The sequence below is a fragment of the Lethenteron reissneri genome, chromosome 28, assembly GCF_015708825.2.
Source record: "Lethenteron reissneri isolate LAM-NWPU_2019-01 chromosome 28, ASM1570882v1, whole genome shotgun sequence".
NCBI classification, from domain to species: Eukaryota; Metazoa; Chordata; class Hyperoartia; order Petromyzontiformes; family Petromyzontidae; genus Lethenteron; species Lethenteron reissneri.
In genome coordinates, this window is record NC_083806.1 from 7,142,146 (window position 1) to 7,169,950 (window position 27,805).

The 27,805-nt window shown below is 50.6% G+C and overlaps 1 protein-coding gene across 2 annotated transcripts; it reads right to left on the reverse strand.

The window, feature by feature from the left end:
• Positions 1-1,688: 1,688 nt before the first annotated feature.
• Positions 1,689-27,713, reverse strand: RASL10B (RAS like family 10 member B). Of its 2 annotated transcripts, XM_061562023.1 has the most exons (6): positions 27,402-27,713; positions 13,527-13,675; positions 11,925-13,356; positions 9,723-9,949; positions 9,101-9,225; positions 1,689-3,102 (listed from the first exon to the last, which is right to left on the reverse strand). In XM_061562023.1, the coding sequence occupies exons 3-6, from the start codon at positions 11,962-11,964 to the stop codon at positions 2,832-2,834; spliced, it is 663 nt and encodes a 220-aa protein (XP_061418007.1). In that variant the 5' UTR covers positions 11,965-13,356; positions 13,527-13,675; positions 27,402-27,713; the 3' UTR covers positions 1,689-2,831. The 2 variants fall into 2 exon arrangements, with proteins under 2 accessions (XP_061418007.1, XP_061418006.1); XM_061562022.1 differs by lacking the exons at positions 11,925-13,356; positions 13,527-13,675; positions 27,402-27,713 and having other exon boundaries at positions 9,723-11,173.
• Positions 27,714-27,805: the final 92 nt, after the last annotated feature.

The window sequence follows — 27,805 nt, forward strand, 5'->3', positions numbered from 1 at the left end:
GTTGCACGATGTGTCATCCTCAACGTTGCGACGGCATTGCTATTAGTTGTTTTAAGGGGCCGTCCATAAATGACGTCACGCGATTTTGGACGATTTTTGACCCCCCCCCCCTCTTCGTCACACGGCGTCACACAAAGTCAGACCCACCCCCTCGAATATGACGTCACAAAGCTCTGCCCCCCCCCCCCCCAAAAAAAATAAAACATGCTTCAAATCGCTTTAAACTATTGTCATTGTAGTGCGTATTTAATGTGGCGCTGAACTCTGATGTTGTAGGAGAAAACATTTATTAAACAGCCTATTTAATTAAGTAGAACGTGTTGTCTATATTTATTGAAAGTTGTGCATTTTCATGTGACGTGACATTTCTCAAACCTCCCCCTCCCTCGTCACACATCGTCACAAACGTCTGACCCCGCCCCCCCCAGGTGCGTGACGTCATTTATGGACGGCCCCTAATTCGGCAACAAAGTTGCACACGCACTGAGCCATTCGACTCAACCACGGCCACGTGTCTCTTTGTGATCGACTGGCAGAGGGCCCGAGCCCCGCCCTCCCCTCTTTCCTGGGCGGCCCTGCCCACAGGGGGCCGGCAGAGAATCTAGGCAACATCAATGTGCCTTGCTCGGCCTATGAATAAAAAAAAACAAAAAATATTTCAAGAGGCAAAAAAAATCATTAAAGTTATATTTTTTTAACAAATCTAAAGAGAATTGTGTTATTTAGCTTGATACAGACAAGAATCGTGCAGAGAATTAGCAAACGTCACCTCGCCATTGCATACCTGTCAACTCCCTTATCAGTGCCCTGTCTTATCACAGACCAATTCACACCTTGCTGGTCACCTCCTGTCCCTTATAAATCTCAACGTTCATCCCACAAAGTCCCGTCAAAAGCGGGAGAAACACAACCAAATAAGACACAAAAACATAGTTCTGCTCAATGCCCCCTGTACAAGAATACAGGTAAACCGTGTGTGTGTGGGGTTGACAAGTGAGTGTGTGTGGGGTTGACAAGTGTGTGTGTGGGGTTGACAAGTGTGTGTGTGTGGGGTTGACAAGTGTGTGTGTGTGGGGTTGACAAGTGTGCCACTGTAAACATGATAGCCACATCACGCGATGTTGTGGTAGCAGAAGGATTCCGTGATGACCCTTACCCACCCAACTCGGAGTGCGCGTTGCCAGTGCAAGAACAACGTGGAACAGGCGTTTAGTAGATGCCAGTGGCTCTTAAACCTCGATGGTTCTCAATCGTCAATAATTTTGGATTAAATCACCTAAATACATACATGGGGTTTGATGAAACAAAGTAAGTTGTAACTTAACGTTCCCGTGCTTAATTAGATTTTTGATGATTTAGCTTAGAAATGAAAACAAATCTGCCCATGTCTTGTTACATGTCTTGTTGCAGCCCAGAAAGGGCATCTCGCAGCCCAGGCATGGCGTGCGTGCACCCCAGGTGAAGAATAAGAACCACTGGTTTAAAGCTTTCGTAACTGCAGGGGTTCATCTTCTTGGTTCTTTCGGTAAAGTCACGTAGAAGGAAAATAATAAAAATAAAACATAATAAAATAATTCTTACGACGTTTCGGCCACAGACCTGTTCTCCACCTGAGGACGGCTGCTTGCGTTGTGGCCGAAACGTCGTGAGAATTATTTTATTATGTTTTATTTTTATTATTTTCCTTCTACGTGACTTTACCGAAAGAACCAAGAAGAAGAACCACTGGTCTAGAGCAAACTTCCTCCGAGTTGCAGACCCGCATGCAACTTTAATTCCCAGTGTTTCATCATCAGCCTCATCATCATCGACAGCCATGGTGATTCCACTGCTGGATAAAGCCCTCCCCCCATGCTGTCGCCATCTCTCACGACCCTGCGATGTCTTACTCGGTTGTTTTCCCCTGCGATCAATAGAGCGTCGCCGGTAAACAACAACAACCACAACGCTGTCGCTGGCAACGTCCTTTGCAACAAAACTGCACCGTTCCACTTCGGCGCTAGATTCTATTTCGTTGCAAGAAAGTGAGGCGGGTGCTTAACATCACCACTGACTGCCGTGGACTTTAAAAAATATAAATAACAATTCGTAACAATGGCACAACTGCAATGACATTAACAGCGGTAGTGATCGTCCATTCTCCAGTCCATCGCCGCCACGGATGACTGACACGTGACTGACAGGTGATTGACACGTGACTGACACGTGGCTGACAGGTGATTGACACGTGACTGACAAGTGACTGATACGTGACTGACACGTGGCTGACAGGTGATTGACACGTGACATCGGCAGAAGCATCAGCGGCATCTGCAAGGTCAGCCGCAGCGGCATTCGTGTCAAGCGCAGCTGATGCACCAGCTGCACACACGCCGATCTTATCACCACCATCATCATCGTCGGTCTCCATCTCATCCAAACTCATCATCACATCGTCCGACCGCTGTCAGCAGCAGCGACGACGACGACTCCAGGTCGCATCTTCAGGCGGGTTGTCGCTCCATGTTTTCCCCCGTGCTGCAAGCCCAACAGCGGCTCACAGCGGGTCGTGTTGTGTGCGCGGCGGCGGTGGCAAACGCGACGCCGCCTCGCTCGCTCGCTCTCTCTCTCCCGCTGTGCTCTCCTCATCAACCAAACGACCCCGCCGCCCGCCGGTGCCACCGGGCGATTACAAAAACCCGGCGTGGTGGATCTCGGCACTCTCCCCCTCCCTCCCTGGTTGTCAAAATCGGCGGGGGGGAGAAGTGTGGTGGGGGTGGTAAAAACTAAAACCCAGCGAGGTCAAGACCCGGATTTTGGGGTGGGTGGCCGTGACCAGCCATCACGCCCGTTCACATAACGCTGCAGCGGTTGCGTCGAAGTGCCCCGTGCAGGCGGATGGACGGGTGCGCGTACTTGCAGCCGCCGCCGCCGCCGCAGCCGACGCCTCGCAGCAGCTCGCGGAAGAGCAGCAGTACGCGCCAGTTGTGCTTGGCCGAGCATTCGACGTAGCCGCATTTCCACGACTTCTTGACGAGCTGCGCCACGGTGCGTCGCGGCATGACGCGTCGTCGCTGCAGGTCACGCTTGTTGCCCACGATGAGGATGGGGACATCGGTAGCCCTGAGATGGGGGTGGGGGGGGGGTAAGACACGGGGTTACGGTTGATGAGACGGATGAGTTGCAGCGGAATAGTAGATGGACGGGCAGATTCAAGTTCAGTTTCATTTGTTAGGTATAGAGCCCTGTGAGCCATTCGGCTCTTGAATCGGGTGCAACCGCAACAGACAAAAACATGAACAAGAAAACATCTTAAAGTGGATATGTGACTAAGCGTAAACAGAAAATCTAAGAAAAGACAGCAGATACACGGAAGGGTCGGCGAACCGATGGATGTGTCAACGGACGCGCGCCGTGGGTCCTTTCAAGGGTAAAAGAGGGACCTGCGAATGGATGGGTGGATGGACAAACAGACAAGTGGCCGGACAGACAGAGAGACGGACACACACTGAAGGTTGATGGACACATCAACGGGAGGAACGGACAAACCGACAGACGACGACGGACGGACGGACGGATAGACGGGCCTATGGATAGACGGCCAGTTAGACGGGCAAGTAGATGGATGGGCATGAAGACAGACGGATGTCAGACAGGTAGAAGGATACATAAACGGATGTAAGGATGGCCAAACGGACAGAGGGACGGATGGACAGGTGGGTGAATGGACAGGTGAACGAACGGCGCCGCTGCCTAAAAACCTGGTTTCAACACGGTCAGCAAGCACCTGGATTCAAACCCAGGATCTGAGTGGTGCCACCTCAGCGCACTGAACCTCTGAGGCCATTCAGTTGACACGCAGGGAGGAGACGGACAGAAATCGTGAGATGAAGGGATAATGCACAAACCGGGAAGCACACCAAGCGGGGAGAGACAGAGAGAGAGAGAGGAGAGAGAGACGAAATGAGACGGCGTGGGGCGAGGAACACGAACGAATTCGCAACGCAGGCAATTTTGGGCGAGCGGTGGGAGTGTTTAAACATACACGGCGACTCGGAGAGACGATTGAGAGAGACAGCGATGCAAGAGGGCTGATAACAAGGTCTGGGGCCAAAGGTCGAGGTGTGGAGAGCGCCGGAGGTGGGAGGCAGCGCCGCTTGAGCTAAAATAAAAGGCACCGGCCTCAGGTGTCACGGTAGACAACACGGACACCAACACAGGGGCCATGCAACCGTGGCCGAGGGGTCCCCTGGGGTGCCAGGGGACCCCGTTTCACCAGAAGCCCCCCAGAGCCTCCCCCCCTGCGTCCCAAAAGCCCCATAATGCCAAGTGGCTCGCACCGAACAGTGTTATTGGATTTCTGACAGCCTGTAAAAAAATATATATACCGTGTCCTGGCATCGCTTAAACACAGCTTCACCTGGTGCAAAAGGCGATACGCTGACACCCCCCCCCCCCCATATTGCCCACCCCCACCCTACTGCCATTGTACAGCATCTTGAGACGCAGTGGCATTAAGATGCCATCTGAATCCAAATTACATTGCAATTGCATTGCACATTATCGCTCGTGGCATGTGCTGTTGCATTGTACCGTATAGCCTGACAAGCGATTGGAGAATCAGCAACCAGCCCGTCGACCACACAAGCGGACACCTACCGTGAGCTCTGTGTGAGTCTCCGAGTTTCTTTGCGAGTCTTTTGAGTCTCTACACGAGTCTATTAGTCTCTTTGTGAGTGTATGAGTCTCTGTGTGGGCTCACGTAGAGACTCATAGAGGCCTCACGTACTAATGAATCACTTTGAATGAAAATCAACGGAGACTTAAAGCAATTCACCACCCACATCAACTCAAGCCATTTTATGGCCAGAATAGTCTGGACATAGACTCGTGAGTTTCTATTCATCCGACCATACGCAAGTATGTACCAGCCAAGACCCAAAATCCAAAGGTAAAGGTGCAGCCCTGCAACTGCTCGCTCACGATAACAAAGGGCTGTACACGTCCACACATTTACATTGACACGAAAAATATATTATCAGGCAGTGGCCTTCAGGGCAGAAAGAAAGCAAATAGATTTGGTGGCTCGTTAGAACTGACTACCACGCACAAACCAGGGACCTGCGACAAGGTATGGCTAAGAGGTAAAACACAAAAGTCCAGCCCTGCACTTACTTTCTCACATCACCAGAGCCCCAGCGGGGCTGTTGGCTGTAATGGGTAAAATGAATGCGAACAACACGTGGCCAAAATCAAATAATTATGCGGGTGTTTTTCGTTGACGGGTTTAGCGTTCCACTTTTCCACATGCATCCTGTGACCTTCCTTGCACAGCGGCGAGACGAGGGACCGGAAAATAAATAATGGGGCCAAGAAACGCATCGGCACAGACGCCGAATCGAAATTAGCGTTCCTTTCACAACCCGGACAAAGGAGACAACATAAAATAAATATATAACCTAAATTCCAGACAATTTTGTCATAATAATGCAAGATGATGAACTATTCTTTGCCACGCTCTCTGAATTCCCGAGCAAAGCCCAATCTCGCTGGCTTGTAGCCAAGCATATTATAGCTGGCCCGATGTCTCATAGGTCAAAAGTTTCTGAGCCGGTGCGCTGAGATCCTGGGTTTGAATCTGGGTTTCAGCTGCCGTCCGTGACTAAGCAGGGATCTCGACAGTGACGTTTTCACGGTCTCAAACTGGTCGTAAAAACCCCATACAAGAGAAATTTGTCAAATTTAATTTAGTTTGCACTCTCACTAAAGTCCAGCTCTGAGAATTACAAAAATATGTATATTGTTTGACTGCCCGACGGTAAATATATATATCTCTTTCATAGTGTGTAGGACACTGCATCGGCCGCTAATGTTTGGATATCAAAAATACACTTAGGCAAAGACCCCGAGGCTGGCCCAGGATATGCTGGCGGGACTATGTCGCTCGGCTGGCCTGGGAACGCCTGGGAATTCCCCAGGAAGAGCCAGAGTCAGTCGCCAGGGAAAGGGAGGTCTCGACCACCACTGCTCAATATGCTGCCGCCGCGACCCTCACCAGGACAAGCGGACTGAGACACGAACGAACTTGAATGATATTTCGCGAGATGTCCTCCCCTAGTTGTTCACGTCGGGCTCGCTGCTCTGCAAGATTTCCTAATAAATTATTTGGCCCATGACAAAATATCTGATAGCACAATTGGATCACAGTGGCAGAAACGGTTCAAAAAATGTCACATTGTCCGATTTATATAGACGCACTTTTCCCATAATCCTATATTGACACCGGGCACAAGTTTTGGTTGTGCATCTTACTTTCCAGAGCATCTCATAATCCGGAGAATATTGTGTCATGATTTTACGTTCAGCCGCACTTTGACGAATTTCCTCTATGCCGAGCCACTAATGGTAACGCTAATCGGCCATTGCTGGCAGAAGATGATGGTGACTGCGGCTCTGAGTAACGCGAGATGTGCAGTGCTGTTGTGACGAAAACCAACGCGGACGAGCGATGGGAAAAGTTGCGGAACTGTGAAAATAAAGCGGCCAGTTCATTCAAAAGAAAATCGCAGCAGCATAAGAAAAAAAACAGCCTCCGTGCACCGCACAGATTACGCAACAGCCCAGGACCCCAGCAGCCCGTCGCTTTTCCTGGACCTGAAATCGTCCTCTTCAATCACTGGTATACAATGTGCCGATTCCTCGCCCGTAGGGCAACGGTAAGTCTTCGTGAGAACGGGGAGCGATGAGCGTTTAACGACGGATCGCTTCCTAAGCAGGCAACGTAAAAAAGGCAGGATAAATAATTATCATCAAAAATCCATTTGGGCCGATCCTTTATCCTAGCCAGGAGTGAGCTGAGAGCTAGTAACGGCGGCCAATTTAATTAGTTCGTGTTCCAGGAGGGCCGTGAATCTCTCTCACTAATTAAACCGGCCGCGGTGGCATCCGCTAAAAACTCCAAAATAAAATAAGGAGCTGGTGGTTGACTGGAACGGAGCCCATTAAATCGCAATATCCCGGCAGTTGTACCACTGAAAAAAGTCTTTAGCCTGGTTAATAATCATTGAGTGGTCGGGCACTTGACTCGCAATCGAAAGGCCATAAGTTAACTTCCCAGTCTGTGTAGACACAGCCCCACCCCCATCACCGTCAACGTCATCGTGTACACAAGTGCAGCTTTTGTGTTAATCCACTGCTCGATGGGGCCTCCATACATCACGCCGGCCGTGAGGAGAGGTCATTGGACTATACTTGACCATGCTGCCCACGACGTAACCCCACAGTCGCCGAGAGCAACCTGTCTAACAAAGGGCGGTCACCCATCCAAGCGTTACTATCCAGGCTCAAACCCGCTTAGATTGCGAGCTCTGACGCACGTGGGTGCAATTCCGGGTGATTAGGCTGTTGTCAGGGCCTCCACGAGAGCGAGAGAGACTCCCTCCAGATGGGTATTTTTGGCCTAATCTTCCACGATGTTGCCCAGAAATCTAGTAAAGAGCTGGAAGCACCCGCACGAGATACAATATATTAATTTTTTATGTATATAACGGCCCCGACTGAAATATTCAGTGACGCTCGTGCCACTCCCGGCCATCCGAGCGACTCGCTCCACAAGTGCCGACAAAAGCGAAGGCTGGAAATGTATAATTACATCGTCCCACCTCTATATTTTTTTGATGCAGCTTGCAGAGGTCATGGAAGCTGCGTGCCGGCTTGCCTGTGCTTAATTGAAAAACGGCGGCGAGCGTTAACCCCTACCAATCCACACACCCCGTGGTCGGCATGAGGCGAGGTTTTAATTCCAGCCGAGGTGCTCTTGAATGATACGGGATTATTGTGGCGTCCCGGCGGCGAGGTGTTAACTACCTCGCCTGGTGTACAGGAGGTCGTGGGTTCGATCCCGACCCTGACGCCTGTTGTATATTTGGAGTTTGTGTGTGTCTCTTTCTTTCTCCGTGGTCGCGTGGATTTTTCTCCGGGTCCTCCGGTTTTTCCCTTCACATTTCCACGTGATGTTAAGCCCCTTCGTTGGGCCATCATTTGTGATAGCCAGGTCGCTTCTGAAATAGAGCTACACAGCTCAGTGGGCCTTACCTGATAATTTAAAAACAAAATAGTTTCGTATTATTACACAGACCCAAGTTTCGTAATTCCCTGCCCACCCCTCAATCTACCGCCTCCTCCATCGCTGCCACTGTTCTTTGCAATTCCTGGTTAAGACAGCCCGGATTGGTTGTTGTTGTTGTTGTGTATTTCCAGCCGCATTGGAATTCACATCCAGCACCCAGCACTTGCTACGGTCAGAACCGGCCCTAGACCTTTGGGGGCCCTAAGCAAAATTTGGTTGGAGGCCCCTTTGATGTATGATTTTTTTCACCCACTAGCTCGCAGTGACTCTAGGGGGCCCTCTGCTGGCCACGGGGCCCTTTGCAATTGCAAGGGTCGCTTAGTTGCTGGGCCGGCTCTGGCTACGGTGGAATGGTTTAAAGCACGCTTGACACGCCGTGCAGACGCTCGCCGTTTCGGTTCGATCTCGCGGCGCGGCAGTTACTCCCCCCCCCACCCCCCACCCCCCAAAACCGCACCGCCGCCTCATTCTAAGCCAGCAGTAGAAATGGGTTACACCAGAGTTAGCCGATCGCCAGGTTGTGTGTGGTGGGGTAAAGCGTGGTTGCTCACGCCTCTTCAGAGACGTCCGACCAGCGTGGAAGAGTAGGCCAAAAACACCCCCGCCCGCTAGTGGGGCTGTCTCGAGCTCCTTCTAGTGGACGCCATTCAGCCAGCAGGAGCGTGAGCAGATGATTGCAGGGCTGCGCCCTTACCCTCATCCAGACAACGCATGCCCCGCAGCAGCCTACATCACCCGTTGTTCCTGCAGTCACGAAAGTTGTGAGTCAAAATTGTACACTGTAACATGCTAACAAATGTACATTAATAGCTTCAAAAAGTCAAAGAGTCTCCACTTGTTCGCCATCGTTGTCAACACACGCCTGGAATCTTCTCCAGGTGGTCTCCAGAGCCCCGGGGCCACGTTTCTCGTGGTATCGTTGCAAATTCTCAGAAGTGTGAACATGTTGTTTTTTTTTCAAGTACCCTGTACATGCACGTGGGAGTCACGCACCTGCAATCCAGGATCTGCTGCCTCAGCACCTTGATGTACTCGAAGCTCTCGAAGCAGCAGATGTCATAGACGAGGACGTATGCGTGGGCGCTGCGCAGGCCCCGGCACCGCGTGTCCGACCACTCCTGGCACGCGACGGGAGGAAGGCCACATGCGCTCAACCGTGACAAGCGGCGAGCTGACACCCCCCCCCCCACTCCCTGCCACACGTTGGTTCCGCTCTTGGGCTCCCACCCACTGCTTTGGTAGGACTGCTCAGGTGAAGCCCACCGAGCTATATTAGCGTATTTTTCAGAAGCGACCTGGCCACAAACGACCCGGCTCAAAAAACGATCAAGACACATGCCGATGAACAGGCTGGCGACAAGCAGAACAGAGAGACAGAACAGAGAGACAGAGAAAGTGAACAGAGGAGGCAGAGAGAGTGAGCGAGAGAGTGAGCGAGAGGTGGGGGTTTACATAAAGCAAAGTCTAAAAATGTAAAGAAATAATAAAAATTACGAAATGATGAACGAAGCAAAGTGCCGAATACACCGAGCATCTTCTTGTTTCCACTGCATCGTAACAAAACAAAACAGAGAGAGAGAAGAGGGACAACGCGGTGGCCGAGTGAGCCGCGCACCTGGAAGGAGTTGAGGGGGAAGGAGGCGATCGGCGGCACGTCGAGGATGCGCAACTCCAGCACGCGCTCGTTCACGACGAGCGCGGGCGCGTAGACGGCGCGCGTGCGCGTCGGCGCGTACGTCTCGCCGAACTCGTTGGAGACGAACTGCCGGATGATGGACGTCTTGCCCACTCCCGGAGCGCCCAGCACCGCCACCTTGAACGTCTCCACCATGGCTCGGCCCGCTAACGAATTCACAAGACGACGACGACGACGACGAGCAGCAATGAAACAAACAAACAAACCAGGAAGGGAGGAAGGAGAGTGATCACGCGCGATGGCGCGTGGGATTCTTTGTTTTATATCCCGAACGCGTTTGTTCATCGGAAGCAGTTAGTTAGCGATAGGTACGAGAGTAAATCGATGTGCTTTGAAGAAGGGCCATATGCCCGAAACGTCGATTATCATATATTTTATAATTTAAGGCCACACACTGTTATTGACGAACTTGTTGTGTTTTCTGTATCAGACGAGAGTCGAGTCGTTACTCGATCGAGTTGATAAATCGAGGCCACCGTTATGATACATAATCGATTGTGTTGGCTGAGTCCAGGGTCAGGTGATAATCCCGAACAAAACGCGTGGCGTGAAACTCTCCTCCACCCGACATGCTGACCACTTGTCATGTCCTGAATATGCCTGGCGCAGTTTCAAGCGAAACGTCGCGTATCTAGTGGCTAAAAACGGTTGTGAGATACGTCCGGACCCAACCACACCGGCGATGCTGACACAATAATACAATTTGGCACGGTTGTGCTTTATTTGGCTGTGCTGTTGACGGAGTGTGTGTGTGGTTTTATCACTTCAGCTCCAACAGCTGTCTAATTCTAATTAGTTGATAATGAATGATAAAATTAGCCACACCCTGTATTTTAAAAATTATCATGTCTACGCTTGTTAATGCAGGAAAGTATCACCGAGTTTCAAGACTCTTTTTCAAGAGGGTCCTGCTAAGATTCTGTTTGGAGTTAAGGGATAAATGTCGCTGCTAAATGTCATCCCAAGCAAGTTGCAGATCATTGTTTCAGCACTGGGATGGTGTATGCACGGTTGTTGTTGTTGTTGTTGTTTTTTCATCTACGGGAGGAAATTTGAGAACCCGGAGGAACTCAATGCGGGAACAAGGGGGAGAGCGTACAAACTCCACGCAGAAAGGCACCCAGAGTCGTGAATTGAACACAGGGCCTTCTTGCTGGAAGGCACAAATGTTGCCACTGCACCCACCCTGTCCGGATGTCGATAACCGTGAAATGTGTTTGGATGTGATTACGTGAAACTGTCTAAACTGTTATCTCAAAATAATTCGCCGTTATTAGCCATGCAACAACATTGCACCACTAAAACGTTGCTGCCACCTCTAACCTGTCATCTCTAGCCAGCAGACCACACCGTCAATCTTATCAGACACGTTTCAGATTCCGCCCGGAATTAGAATTAAGTGATTTGAATCTAAACCTAACTTTTTACCGTTTTCCAAAACGTAATTTATTCTATATTCTTTGGGTCTTTCGGTGAAGTCACGTAGATAGGTTGTTATTTTCGTTGAACCCATCTACGGGACTTCACCGAAAGACCCACAGGATATTAATTCCTGCAGTCACGAAAGCTGTAAGACAAGAGGGAATCGATTACCTTTGACGGACAACGCTGACGCCGCGTGCTGTGATCGCACGCCGGCTTTGTGGTAGCGTGCTGATTATAACTGCCTTGCGATTGGACGGAATCCGTCACGTGTAGCTCATTGTGACGACTTAAAACGCATTGCGCCCGCAGTTCTAAACGTCTGGAGCTTCCGTCGGAACCCGATGAAGCTCCCAGGCCGTGGGGCGAAACGATCGCCTAAACGACCGCGTGTTCGTCATGCAGAAGAACACTCGGTACAACAACAACAGGAAATATGAGACTGGGCTCTAAAAATAGCTGTTTCTGGTGTGGACCAATCAATTTCAAGGACAATGCATACATTATCAGAGTGCTGCTTTTTGTTTGCATTTTGACCACAAGTATTGTGGTTAATGCAAACATGATCCCTTGTAAAAAGGTGTCCGTCTTGTGCCAGATAAAAGGATAAAAAAAAACATTATTAGGAAATAACACATCAGAGAGCCGGATACCAAGACACAACCAATGGAGTCGTCGCGCTCCGCAAGCCGCACTCACGGTTGTGACTCCAGCTACGCGTGCGTCTTGCCGGCACCATCGTGTGGCATCGTGGGCCCGTCGCTTGCCTTCGTGGCGCCGTGGCAGTTTCTCCGCTCCCTCCCTCCCTCTCTCTCTCTCTCCGTCTCTCTCGCTTTCGTCGCTTCAACACCGCGCGTTGCCTCCAGCGGTTGCTAACGAATTCGGACTCTGCGGTGCCATGTTCCGCCTCGCCGTGCCCTCGCAAGCCGCTTCTGTCGATGATGAAAACGACGATATGAACAACACCACCACCACCACCACTACAGCCCGTAGCGCTTCACTCGCGGGGCTCCACGCGTGGCCAAGAAGTTGCCTCCTGTGCCCGGAGGATTTCGCTGACGAAGATGGCCACCTCGTGACGATTCTGCGATGCGTCTTTCCTGCTCGAATTGTTGAGCAGAGTACAGTACAATATTTGCTGTTGCACTCCCCTCCCCCTCCACAACCAAGGACTGACCCAACCGCCACGAAGTCTTTGGTCGCTCGGCGAAAAAGCCACAAAACTCCGCACGCTCCTCCCGATATGCTCCGTGGTGATGACGCGTCGAGAGGGCCGTCGGTGGAGGAAGACTGCAGTTTGCAATGCTTCGTTTCTTGAAGTTGTGCGTTTTAAAAAAGATCTATCGAGAGAGACTTTTTTCACCTTGACACCGCTTGCCGAATCAAGGAGAGCGACGCGGTTGCGTCACGAGCAGCGCATCTCGCACAGCCTCTTCACGACCCCGCGGCTGCCGATGTTCGCGTCGCTCACGTTGACGTTGTCGCCATCGCTGCTTTTGGACTCATAGCTTTTATTAATTCAATTAATTAATTTAATAAATCACTTTATTTATTAATTTTTATTTTTTTCCCTACGTGACATTACCGAAAAAACCTAAAAATACTCATAGCGTTGCTGATTATTATTGCTGTTTCTGCTGCTACCGCTGTTGTTGTCGTCGTTCTTGCAAATTGGACGTCAGCCGACGACAACAACGAGCATCAGGGTGAACAAAAAGTACAAAAAGCACATGACACGGCACGTGCGGTATCTCGACGCGCGCGTAAAGCCTCGTCGCGGTCGGATGGATTTTTTTCTTTTCTCCTGGAAGCAAAAGGGAAACACCGTCACAATTCTCCGTCTAAGGCACGCCGACAGAAGGTCTTGGTGTGAGAGTACGGGTGGCCTAAGGGTGACCTCAGGTGGAAAGTCCGGGCACTCGTGTACTGCGTGAACCTGAAATGTGTCGACTTATTGACACTCGCAGACAAAGGTGGTTGGGTGGCTCGGATGACCGGTTCTGTGGCAGACGGACGAAGCTGGCCAGCACTTGTGTGAGAAGGTCTCCTGGGATAAAATGCGGGGTTCAGTCGCCCCCGATTCAACTTGGGTCCTCGAAGTGGACGCTGTCGGCCCTGGTCACCAAATTGCCTGCACACAGAACCAACAACAGAAAAAGGAGAGATCGTATTGGGTTCGTCTGCTACCCTTAATGCGGCTAAAATAGCCAGCTCCGAGTATAAAAAAAATAGTTGGGGTTGATCGCCGCGCGGAACGAACACTCCCTCTGGAGGGGGGAGATGTCAAGGGCGGTGCGCCACCTCGTGTTGGACGAGAGTTCTAGTGGAGCGCGACTCGAGTAGACGTGGGCATCGCGGCGTCGAATTCCGGGAGCGTTCCGTCGAAGCGTGCGGCGATGTTTCCGCTGCCCGAATTCCGAACATGAATGTATTCATCTCATGACACGACGCTGCGGGCACAATTGGAATGCAATTAAGGCGATGCAACAACAACAACAAATAGAGATGAAACGGACAATTCTCTCGAGCGAACACCGAGTGAAGATTGCACCACGTGCAGCTTCCTTCACCGGGCACGTGACCCCCCCCCCACCCTCTCTTTCCAAACGCCCTGAAATCTGAAATGGAAAAGGCAGAGTAACACACAATCATACTCTTGGTTCTTTCGGTAAAGTCACGTAGGTAAAAAATGAAATAAAAAGTAATAAAAATAAAACAATAAAAATCACGACGTCGTGATTTTTATTGTCGTGATTTTTTATTAATTTATTGTTTTATTTTTATAAATTTTTATTTCATTTTTTACCGACGTAACTTTACCGAAATAACTATGAGTATGATTCCTTGCAGTCACGAAAGCTTCAAATCTACAACACACAAATCAAAGCAAAGGTGGCGTGCCGCGGTCCTTGAACTCCTCAACCTGCACCACGACGCGACTCAGACGGGCAACACGGAGGTCCAGACACGCTGGCACCGCCGCCGTTGAGAGCCTGAGTTCGTATCCGAGTATCAGGCGCACCGTAATTTAAACAGCCAAGGGCTTCTGCAATTCCAGCGATTTTTTTTCTCCCGGAACTGGGGGCTGAGTGCCCCAGCCGCAGGAAATCGCCGGGTTGCAACTTACACTCGCTGACGTTCATAAACTCGTGCGAGAGACTCCGCTGCGTCAATTTAAAGGCCCGCGAAAGACGGAGAGATACGAGCCCTGCGCTCCGTAATCCTGAAATCGGCTGGTGGAGGAGAGTGCGATTGACATGTGAGGATCGAACATCGGATGGTGGTGGTGATGATCATGTTAATGACAGTGAGAGTAGTGATGATCTTCTTGGTTCTTTCGGTAAAGTCACGTAGAAGGGAAGTAATAAAATAATAAAAATAAAACATAATAAAATAATTCTCACGACGTTTCGGACACAACGCAAGCAGCCGTCGTGAGAATTATTTTATTATGTTTTATTTTTATTATTTTATTACTTCCCTTCTACGTGACTTTACCGAAAGAACCAAAACGATGAATCCCTGCAGTCACGAAAGCTTTAAATCGAAAAGTAGTGATGATATTAACGAGGAAGTTGTGTAATGATGATGATGGTGGAGATAGCCTGATGATGATGATAATGTTGATACAGTCGTAACCATGACAATAATTACGATGATCGCAATGATTGTATTGCGATGATGGTGTTGATGATGATGATGATGAAAATCAGGCACCGTGAACTCGTGGTTGTGACGAACCCCTACCCGTGAGCACGCCACGTGACCTCGCTCGCAGTGTGACGTCCTCGCGTCGTTCACTCCGCACAGAGGGGCACAGCGAAACTCTTTCATTTAGATTTTTCTCGGAAGCGTCGCTGCCTGTGGACGTTTATTCTCGCTCAATCGTCTGCCTCTAAGCCACCGTCTGTAGTGCGTGTGTGTGAGTGACTGTGCGTTTGTGGGGAGCGGTAGTCTAGCGGTTAGCGCGCTGCGCTATGAACCTGGCGACCCGGGTACGATTCCCGCTCACGGCCAAAACACCAGTGACGATTATCTGAACCGGTCCTGGGCCCTCCCCTAGGTCGACTCAGCCTCAAATGAGTACCTGGAGCGATGTGTAAACATCGCCGCTAGGGAGACAAAGGCGCCCGGGCGTGGTGTTGGCCAGCCACCCCCTCGTGTGCTGTGCCGGCCTTTATAGCTGCTCGCTAACAGCACTTGCCCCTACAGTCTGTTAAGGCTATATGGGGGATCTTTGTTGTTTGTAGTGTGTGATTGTGCATTTGCTGTGTGTGTGTGTGGGGAGAGAAGCGCTCTGTGCTACAAACCCGGCGATTTTATGAACCGTCCCTGGGCCTCCCCTTATGTCGACTCAGCCCTAAATTTAGTCTCTGGCTCGGTGTGTGTTCACATCAGCACTGGGGAGACAAAGGCAGCCGGACGTGGTGTTGGTCACTTGTGTGCCGTGCCGGCCTTCATAGGTGCTGATCGCGCTTTGCCATAAGAGTCTGCCCATAGCTGTACGTGCACCCCCCCTCCCCCCGCACGTATGAATGTGCAAGGGCGCATTTTTTTCGGCAGAGGACCGCTCAATACAAACATCATCATCACCGTAGCCTCGCATTCCAGCCCTGTAGCTCAACCCCCACGACTCCGAGCCCCTCCAAGCAATACGCTTCGCATTGCCATCATAGCCGCCGACACCCCCACCCCGACCCGGTCGCTTTCATCGCTATATTTAGATATTAACTCGCTCGATCTATCGCCCCCCCCCCACCTCCCCACCCACGTCCACCACCATCGCTGCCACCTCTATTTCAACCCCAGGCTCTTTGCGTTTCAAATGTTTTTATATTTTTTTTCTTGCAGCCGCATTGGAATTCACGCCCGGCGCACGGCGCTTGCCCATGGCGTGGTTTGTGAGCGGCGAGCGGCCCTGCGATTGCGAATGCAACGCGGACGGAGCTCGTGGCTTGGGGCCGGCGGTGTGGAGCTACGTGAGAGGCGTGCATCTGCGAGTGGTTTTGAGCAGCGAGACAGAGGAAGGGCTGGGAGAGAGAGAGAGTTACTCCGTGGAGCGTGGTCACATCGATGATGATAATGACGGTAATGATGATGCAAGAGGACTGTGTCACGGACATCGATGGAAATCACTCACGTTCCTTTCTACGTTGCTAGGAACTTTTCCATCAGCCCGAGAATCTTAACCTGGAAGCCTCTCTCCTGCTGCTGCTGCTGGTGACGACCACAGCTTCAACACCGCCGGTGAAGTATCCCAAATGCAGCCAAATTATCCCAACCTGAACGGATTTGAGCACCGAGTGAGTGCCACTCCCGCACAATTTGTGTGATAATAAAACCGAAACATCAGGACAGCGCAATGTGTATTTGTATGATGTAACCTAGGGGACGTTGTACAATTCCGTAATTTCACTGCAGGATGGAAAAGCGCTTTAGGGACCCACAGCGATAACAATTTGTCCCGGTATCCATGCACATGACGATGGAAGCAAAGCTCTGTTAGCGAGCACCGATTAAGGAAGATGACACACAAAGCCTGACACAGACAGGACAACGAATACAAAGATCCCCCGTATAGCCTTAACGGACTGTTGGGGCAAGCGGTGTTAGCGAGTACCTATGAAGGCCGGCACGGTACGGTACACAACAACACGTCCAGCCGCCTTTGTCTCCCCAGTGGTGACGTTTACACACTACGCCAGGTACTCATTAAGTGTCGACCTTGGGGGAGGCCCAGGACCAGTTCAGATGATCGTCACTGGCCGTGAGCGGGAATCGAACTCGGGTCGCCGGGTCTGTAGCACAGCGCGCAAACCACTGCAAAGACAAAGATCCCCCGTGTAGCCTGTAACAGACTGTAGGGGCAAGTGCTGTGAGCGAGCACCTATGAAGGCCGGCACAGCACACGAGGGGGTGGGTGGCCAGCACCACGCCCGACCGCCTTTGTCTCCCCAGTGGCGATGTTCACACACAGCACCAGGTACAAATTTGAGGCTGAGTCGACCTAGGGGAGGCGCAGGACCAGTTCAGATAATCGTCACTGGTGTTGGCCGTGAGTGGGAATCGAACTCGGGTCGCCGGGTTCGTTACGCAGCGCGCTAACCGCTACACATACAGAGGAACACACACATACAGACAGACACACACACTCTGTGATTACCCACTCAATTGAGCATTGTGGCTTTGCCCATCTCATGCTTACAGCCCCAAGGCAGCAGTGGAAATTCCACATCCCTACGATGGGAGCAACCACTGTCTCCTTCCACCACACAAAGTGGTGCTCATTTTTACCAACCCTGAAAGGATGATGGGCCGAGTCAACCCCCAACCAGGATATCGACTCGCAACCTCCCGATCGCTCGCCCGATGAGCCCCCAGGGAGGGCTGTCGCTCGAACAAAGACAAATGTCTCCCGGGTAGCTTTAAACTGTCGGAGCAAGTGCTGTCAAGGGGGTGGATGGGTGGCCAGCATCACGCCCGGCCGCCTTTGTCTCCCCAGTGGCGATGTTTTACACATCCCACCAGACAAGCGTTACAGTCGACCTCGGGGGTTCAGATCATCGTCGCGGGTGTTGGCGAACGTGAGCGGGAATCGAACTCGGGTCTCCCTGGTTCGTAGCGCGGCGCGCGAACCGCTACACCACCACTCCCCAGTCACACACAAACAAAAGGCTAAGGTCCGCCGTATAGCCTTAACAGACTGTTGGGGCAAGTGCTGTTAGCGAGCACTTATGCCGACCGGTACGGCACACGAGGGGTTGGGTGGCCAACAGCACGCCCGGCCGACGTTGTCTCCCTCGTGGCGATGTTTACACATCGCACCAGGTTACTCATTTGAGGCTGAGTCGACCTAGGGGAGGCCCAGGACCGGTTCAGACAATCATCACCGGTGTTGGCCGTGAGCAGGAATCGAACTCAGGCCACCGGGTTCGTGGCGTGGCGCGCTAACCACTACACTACCGCCCCCTATCACACACACAAAGACACACACAAAGCCAAAGATCCCCCGTATAGCCTTAACAGACTGTGGGGGCAAGTGCTGTTAGCGAGCACCTATGAAGGCTGGAACGGTACACAAGGGGGTGGGTGGCCAGCACCACGCCCGACCGCATTTGTCTCCCTAGTGGCGATATTTACAACACCGCACCAGGTACTCATTTCACGCTGAGTCGACCTAGGGGAGGCCCAGGACTGGATCAGATAATCGTCACTGGTGTTGGCCGTGAGCGGGAATCGACCCCGGGTCGCCAGGTTCATAGCGCAGCGCGCTAAGCGCTCCACTACCACTCCCCACACACAAACAAACACAGACACACACAGACTCTCTCTCTCACACACAGGCAGACAGAACAGGCAGGCGCACGCGAGTCAGTCGCAATGCACCCCCCCCCCCCCCCCGCGTCAGGGCCAATCTGTTCCGCTGGCCACGAATCAATCAGCCCTGGACTCAGAACGCCAGACACAGCCCCGCGGGCTATTTATAGCCTCTCCCATGGCACAGGAACACACGGGGCAGATTCTGTGCAGGTGCAGCGCTGCAATTGCTGGCTCAAGCCAATTCCTGGATGGAGGTGACGTTGACACACACCGCGCCAGTTACTCATTTGAGGCTGAGTCGACCTAGGGGAGGCCCATGACCGGTTCAGATCATCAGCAGCTACACTACCGCTCCCCACACACACACGCACGCACGCGCGCGCGCTCTCTGGACTGGGCATCCAACATTTTCGCTGTGATAAAATAGCCGCCGCGCTGGAGAAAATAAACACGGGGCCTCGGTTCAATTATTCACGAGATTTATCCACGCTGTGCATACATTCATCCCATTACATGGGACTCATACCTCGTAGAGACGGGGGGGGGGGGGGCTCGAAAGACATAAGCCCCGGATTATTGGGGTCCGCATGGCAGGTCTCTTGACCTCGTGGCTCGCTTGGTTCTCCCCAATCCTTCTTGACCAGCACAATTGTAGGGATGGTGTTTAACAACAGCAGCAGCAACAGCAAATCGCCAGTCTAGCACTTAACAGCGGTAGGGATGAAACATCTGGAACCAGCGGGGGGGTTGCGACGTGCTCCGTGCTTGACCCCTGCTCGAGTCTGTGAATCGGCATCAGCTGTGTTCGAACGGTTTGGCCACAGGAGCTGAACTGTAGCCGCATCTGGTGGCGGCGTCACTGCGCTCGGCTGCATCGCATTGCGAAAAAAATTAACCCGTAAAAACAAAGTTTTTCGCTATAAATCCTTTATGTGCGCGGCATCGGTTTTATTTTATTATTCATTTCTGTTTTTCTTGAGTAAGAGTTTCATTTTTATCACATTGGTATTTTAAATAAAAATGAATTTTTTTTTTCCTAAAAAGTGGAAAATTTTGGAAAAATGTTTTTCACGAAAATAAATTGTCACGCACAACGAGTCTGTGTGCAAAATGTCAGCTCGATTGGATCACGGGAAGTGGGTTAAAAAACGACCGAAAAATTTGCACGGTCGTAAGCGCGCAAGCAAGCAAGCAAGTGAACTTAATATAAAGGATTTAATAAGTATAACCCGTAAAAACAAAGTTTTTCACTATAAATCCTTTATATGCGTGGCGGCTAGAGTCCTCTCGTCCTCTGGCTTGAGATGGCTGCCACCTATGGGTCAGATGATTGTCTGCTAGTATTAAGCAATTGGTAATTAAATATTTAATTTGTTTTCCCTAAACAGTGTAAAATTTTGGAAAAAAAATTTCACGAACATTAATTGTCACGCACAACGAGTCTGTGTGCAAAATGTCAGCTCGATTGGATCACGGGAAGTGGGTTAAAAAACGACCGAAAGATTTGCACGGTCGTAAGCGCGCAAGCAAGCAAGCAAGTGAACTTAATATAAAGGATTTAAAAAGGGGCACCACAGTTGCGATAACGCACCTCGTGTGGACTCTGAGAAGTAATATCCGGGGGTGGGGGGGGGGAAGGTTTGGGGGGGGGGTCTTCCGTGGGGGAAAAGGTGGCGACCCCGTCGACTCGCGGTTTCCTCCACGAGCGCAAGTGTAAGTGATGTGTCCATCGATAAAACACGACGACGAAGGGACATTTGCCACGCGGTGACTTGGCCGGCGTGCGGGTTGCACGTTCGCGCGTGCGCCAATCGGTTTCGAGCTTTTTATTTTGTTTTAAATACACATCGCTGCTGCTGCTTCTTCTTGGTTCTTTCGGTAAAGTCACGTAGAATGGAAATAATAAAATAATAAAAATTAAACATAATAAAACAATAATATTTTTATTATTTTATTACTTCCATTCTACGTGACTTTACCGAAAGAACCAAGAAGATGAATCCCTGTAGTCACGAAAGCTTTAAATCGAAAATCGCTGCTGCTGCTTGATTTGAGGCTTTCGTGACTGCAGGCATTAATTACTCTTTGGTTCTTTCGGTAAAGTCACGTAGAAAGAAAACAAATATAGTACGACGTTTCGGTGGCAACGCCCATTTGTCAAAACATAAAACAAAGCAGCAGCCCCAGCAGACCCACCTCTCTCTCTGCCCCCCCCCCTCCCTATTTAAGGCCTCGACAGAGACATTGGGTCTCTGTGTGTCTATGTTGTGTCTTGCTCTCTTTGTGTCTCTGTGTTGTCTCTCTCTGCCTGTGTCTATTACTGGTAGAAGCCTCCTGGAGGGTGGGGAGGGGCTGGGTGGGGAGGGTGGGGCTGGGTGGGGGGTCGGAGGGGTGGGGCTGTGTGGGGAGGGGCTGGTCACCCCGTGGTGCCCTTATACAACTCAACGTTTCACCTACTCAAGCCGGCTTGTGCCCGCCCTCACAGTCGGGCATATTTGCGGAATACACCACGCCGCCGTTGACCCTGGCCATTGACCGAGCAACCCAACGTTCCTACCAGCTCCCTCCGCAGGAATGTGTTTGTGTCTCCGTGTCTGTGTTTTGTCTCTCTCTCAAATTTAGTTCTACCTGATGACGGTTGCTTGTGTTGCAATCGAAACGTCTTACACTATTACTTATTTATTTTCTACGTGACTTTGCCGAAAGAACCAAAGAGTAATTGCTGCTGCTGTTGTTGTTATGACGGACTCGGGTCATCCCGGGGTCACAGGCTCGAATGAGACAATGGCGAGCCGAGTAATAGCAGCCTCTTACCAGAGGTCTGCCAGCTGTCTGCTTCTCTGTCTGACTGGCCTTGTCTGTCTGTATACATATCCGTCTGAATGTCTGCCTATATGCATGTCGTGGTGGTCTGTACACCCATTTGTCAATCTATCTGTCTGCATGCGTGTTCGCCTGTCGATCTGCTTGTCTCTCTGTCTGCCTGGCTGTCCATGCGTCCATCCATCTGTGTCCTTCTGCCTCTCTGCTTGTCTGTCTGCCTGCCTGTATGGTTGTCTGCTCGTCTGTCTATTTTACTGTCTGCCTCGCCGTTACTCTCTCCATCTCTCTGTATGTGTGCCTGCCTGCCTGTGTGCCTGCCACAGTCTCTGGCGGAGGGTGCATAGCCCTCTCTCTAATAGACATTGCGAGCAACGCTGTACCCCGTGGCACTGTGCACACCACGGGAATGGGAGTAGAGTCAAGGAGGCAATGCACGGGGCAAGCGACGGGGACGGGGGAGAGAAGAGAAATGATGGGAAATAGAGAGAAAGCCAGGACATGGAACGGAGAAAAGGGGAGCAAAGGGGAGGTTCAGGAGAGGCTTCATTCAATCTTTACCAGGTGAGGCCCACTGAGCTATGTAGCTCTGTTTTCAGAAGCGATCCTGTCCACAAATGTTTCCTCAACGAAGTGGCTTATCACGTGGAAATGTACGGCAGCCAAACACTCTAAACGCGTGATGTTGTTTCTAAATGTGGAGGGAAAATCCGGAGGACCCGGAGAAAAATCCACGGGGGGAGACAGAGAGAGAGAGAGACACGCAAACTCCAAATTTACAGCAGGCATCGGGGTCGGGATCGAACCCACGACCTCCTGCGTACCGGGCGAGGGAGTTAACATCTCCTCGCCACCGCGGCGCCCCATGAGCCTGGGGTGCAGGAAGAGGCGTATCTCCAGGCGGCGTCTGTTTTCACAGCGGGCGGGCGGCGGGGAGAGGGGAGGGGCTTAGAGTGGGTGTGGCACACCCAGAAGTCACGTGATTTACGGGAGGCTGAAGCTGATTTCGGCAGCTGTGTACGAGATCTAACCCATACATTCACGAATTATGAAGCAGCTGTTGTTGTTGGTGAAATTGCGCTGTTGCTGTTGTTGTTGGAGTTGCTGACAGCGGCGTTAGTATGTCGCACACGTGCGCGCTATTTATAGGGCGCGCGGCGACACGGCTCCTAAGACGTCGAGCGGAGCAGATCGCCCCACTGCACTGCCAACACCGTGAGCAGCAACAACAGCAGCAGCAGCCACAACAACAGCAGCGACAACAGCAGCCACAACAACAACAGCAGCAGTCACAACAACAACAGCAGCGACAACAGCAGCCACAACAACAACAGCAGCAGTCACAACAACAACAGCAGCCACAACAACAACAGCAGCAGCGACAAAAGCAGCCACAACAGCAACTACAACACCAGCCACAAAAGCAGCTGCAACAGCAGCCACAACAAACAGCAGCAGTCACAACAACAACAGCAGCCACAACAAACGGCAGCAGCCACAACAACAACAGCAGCCACAACAAACGGCAGCAGCCACAACAACAGCAGCGACAACAGCAGCCACAACAACAACAGCAGCAGTCACAACAACAACAGCAGCGACAACAGCAGCACAACAACAGCAGCCACAACAACAACAGCAGCAGCGACAAAAGCAGCCACAACAGCAACTACAACACCAGCCACAAAAGCAGCTGCAACAGCAGCCACAACAAACAGCAGCAGTCACAACAACAACAGCAGCCACAACAAACGGCAGCAGCCACAACAACAGCAACTACAACAGCAGTCACAACAACAACAGCAGCCACAACAACAACAGCAACTACAACACCAGCCACAACAACAACAGCAGCAGCGACAACAGCAGCCACAACAACAACAGCAACTACAACACCAGCCACAACAGCAGCTGCAACAACAGCCACAACAAACAGCAGCAGCCACATCAACAGCAAACAACAGCAGCCACAACAAATAGCAACAGCCAAAACAACAACCGCAGCCACAACAAACAGCAGCAGCCACAACAATAGCAACAAAAACAACAACATGCTACATCAGCCACAACAATAGCAGCAGCTACAACAACATCAATAGCATCAACAACAGCACTTACAACAACAGCAGCTAAATCAGCTACAACAGCAGTAATAGCAGCAGCACGGACAATACAAGTAACAGCAGCAGCTAGGATACAGCAAAAACAGCAGCAACAGCAGCAGTAATGATGATGATGATGGCAGAAATCGCAGTAGCAGTAGGGGCGGCAGAGCATCACAATCTGCGAAATAATGATGATGAGTGTTGTGATGATGGTGATGATGACGACGATGGGTGGTGATGGTGGTTGTCGTGTCAATGATGATGTTGATAACGATGATAATTGCTGTCATGGCAATGATGATGGGTGGTGGAAGTGTTAGTGGTGATGGTGATTGATGGCGGTGGTTTGTGGTGTCAGTGACAAGAATGACGTTGGATGTTGCGGTGATGAGGATGGTGGTGGTGGTGATGATGATCGTGGTTGTGATGCTAATAATGGTGATCATGGTGATAACGATGATGGTTGTGATTTTACTGCTGATAATTATGATGATTATGATGATTTTGATAGTTTTGATGCTGACGATGCTGCTGCCGATTCTGGTTGGTGGTGAAATGCTGATGAAGATGGCTTTGACAACGATGGTGATGATGATGGTTGTGATTTTCCTGCTCGTAATTATAATGATGATTTTGATAGCTGTGATGCTAACGATGCTGATGAAGATGGCTGTGACAACGATTGTGGTGGTGGTGATGCTCGTAGTTGTGGTGCTGTAACTCATGGTGATTGCAGATGGAAATTCTGGTTGCGATTATAATAATACTGTTTCTGCTGCCGATGTTGGTGAGTGTAATGATGCTACTGCTGATGACGATTGTTGATAAAGATGCTGATGATTGATGATGCTGCAGCTGCTTGTGATGGTGGTGGTTATGATTCTGCTTGTGATGGTGGTGGTTATGATTCTGCTTGTGATGGTGGTGGTTATGATTCTGGCAATGCTGCTGCTGATGGCGAAAATTATTTTATCGGTTGTGATGTTGCTGCTGATGGTGATGATGGCTATAGCAGTCATGATGATGGTGATGCTTTGCAATAGTGATACGGTTTGCTGCTGCTGTTGCTCATGATGATGGCAGTGATGATGATGATATTGGCGGTAGAGATGTTTGTGCTGCTGCTACTGCTGATTATATATTTTTTTAACACAATTGCTGAACACGGGCCCAAAACCCAAAACGTCAAAGGGCCAGCGACAAACGTCACTCTTATCAAACCTTGCAATAGACACGATTGTGTAACACATGTATTGAATTGAGCCAGGCTATTATTGTAAGAGCTTTGGGGAAAAGAGACGACGGTGATGGGAGCAGGGAATTCAAAAGTGGAGTAGCGCGAGGGCAGAAGCAGAGAGATAAGTGTTGTGATCTGCAGCGTGGGTGATTGATGATGAGTATGCTGCTGGTTATGATGATGATGCGGCTAGTGCTGATGATTATGTTGAATACGATGGTGGTTGTGATGCTGGCGATGTTACTACCGGTGATGATAACGACGAAGACCACAACGGTGGAGGTGCTGGTGATAATCACGTTCGTGGAAGGGACATTCATGCAATTGATGCTGCTGCTACTCCTGATGATTTTATGGTGATGATGGTGTTGCTGATTATATCGGTGGTAGAGTTGCTGCTGATGATGATATTGCTGTCTGATGATGATACTGCTCTTAATGATGATGGTTCTTATTGGTGATGCTAATGATGTTAGTGATAAGAGCTGCTTATAATGCTGCTGCCATTGATGCTCGTGGTTGGGATGGGGATGCTGCGGCTGATGACGATTCTGGTGGTTATGATGCTGATGCTGCTGCTGATGCTGCTGCTGCTGCTGATGACGCTTTTAAAGATTATAATGAGTCACGCATCCCCAATCACAGCACGCGCCGACACGCGCCGATGTGCACAATGCAGGGATAGCGTTCGATCAGATTCCTAACGTAATGGTTCATCTCTATTGATTATCGCAACCGTAATGAATTGCTCAAAATCAACATTCTCATGGCAAGCCATTGAGCTGTGCGCACGCGCGCGTGCCGTATTCATCTTCGGTAAAGCCGCACCGAGGGGGGCGAGAGGCAGCAGTGCATGACATGTGTGCACCTCTGCGCGTCCTGGCGGTGCACGTAACATACACAGGGGGTATTGGAAACTGTTGCTGGACCAGCATCATCATCATCATCGTGGTGAGCAGTAGCACGTTCATCAGCAACGGCAACATCGTCCATGAGCAGCAGCAGCAGCAGTAGCATAGCTGCCGTCATTAGCAACAACATCATCAGCAGCAGCAGTGGTATCAGCAGAAGCACCGTCATCAACAGTTGCAGCATTATTAGAAGCAGGAGCAGTATCAAAGGTAGCAACCTGCATCAGCATCATCATCATCATCAGCAGCAGTAGGATCAGCAGTGGTTCGTTCATCATCAGCAGCAACAACAGCATCAGCGGCAAGATATGAGTAGCACCCTCGCCGTATTCATCAGCAGCAGCTACTGCAGCATCATTATTAGTCGCAATGACATGAATACAATCATCATTCGTTGCAGCAGCAATAACTGCAGTAGCAGCGTCAACAGAAAAAAAACATCCGCTACAATTAATTATCAGCAGCAGTTGCAGAATCACGAGTATAACCATCACAGTTAGTATCATCAGTAGCAGCAGTGGAATCAGCAGTATCATCGCCACCAGCAGCAGTATCAGCAGCAACGCTTTCGCCACTGTCACCATCATCATCAACACCACCATACTAATCAGTGTAACTGTAATCACCAGCATCATCAGCAGCAGAATCAGCAGCATCATTATCACAAGCAACAACGTACGCACCATCACTATCATCATCAGCAGGACTATCATCAGTAGCACCATCATAATAATCATCATCAGCAGTATCAACACCAATAGAAGCCTCACTGATATCACCATCAGCAGGGCCAGCAGCATCACAAGAATCATAACAATCAGCATGATCTTCGACCAGCATCATAACCACCAGCACAATCACGATCAGCAGCAGCATCACCAGCATCATAACCACCAGCACAATCACGATCAGCAGCAGCAGCGTTGTATATCGGTGGCCTCAGGTTATGTGTCCATGACTGATAATAATGATGATGTATGCGTAAGCAGCACGTGTGTATATAAAGTGTGTGGAATTCTATATAACGCATGTCCACATCGTACCACGTATAGATACACAAACATCACATTAGCCCGAGTACTAAGTAGTAGTACGCATCGTTTGGCATGTGCGTCGGCACGGTAAGTGATATACACAAACAGTCGGCTCAAAACTCAACACATTCCTCAATAACACTGTGGACAGTATACAATTTGCGACGTTTCAGGCATTGGCCCTTCTTTACATCACATACAATGGGCTGCAGCAGCAGTGTCATCACAACGTGCTAGGCAGAAGGGCTATTGCCTGAAACGTCGCCTGTTATGTTTTCCTTTTAAAGGCAGCAGCAGTATCCACGTGTACATATGTACATGCATGTGCGTACACGTACGGATGTGTGTACATGTGTATGTTTATACATGTGTGTGTAAAGGTGCATGTATACTTATGCATGTGTGTACATGTGTATGTATTACATTCGCGTGTGTATACATGCGCATACACGTGCACCCCCGATTAGCATGGCTGGCTACGTACGGTGCGAACGAAGTTCAACATACATACATATGTATGCGCATGCATGTGTGTATACGCGCGCACGTAAACATATGTATGTATATCTGTGCGCGTGCATGCATGTGTGCATGCATACACGTGCGCATATACGAGTGCACGCATGTCCGTGTGTATGTGCACGCATGTTTGTGTATGCATCTGCACGCATGTGCGTACACGCGTGTGTGTGTGTACACCTGCATGCAATGTACCCGTTGCCGCGTACAGGAGAGCGTGAATTCCTCACCTGCATCTCTGCCCTGTCTCTCTCCACCACTGATCGAAGCCGTCCTCCGCACGCGAACAGGAACGTATAAATACTACGCACGCGCGCACGTACTCACACACGCACCCTCTCACTCACTCACACACACACACAACCCCTAACGCTATATATATAGCCACGCCACCCCGCCCGGTAACAATAACGCGCCAGCCAGCATCTGTCGCACGCACGGCCGCTGCAGTTGCTCTGCTTCGTATTGCGGCTGCTGCTGCTGATGATGATGGTGGTGGCTGGCTGGATGCTGATGATGATGATGTGTTACTATTGCTGCTGCTGGTGGTGGCTTGGTGATGGTGGTGGTCGGGGGGGGGATCTCAGTTCCTCGCTGGTTTGACGTTGCTAATAAATAAATAAACCATCGCGCA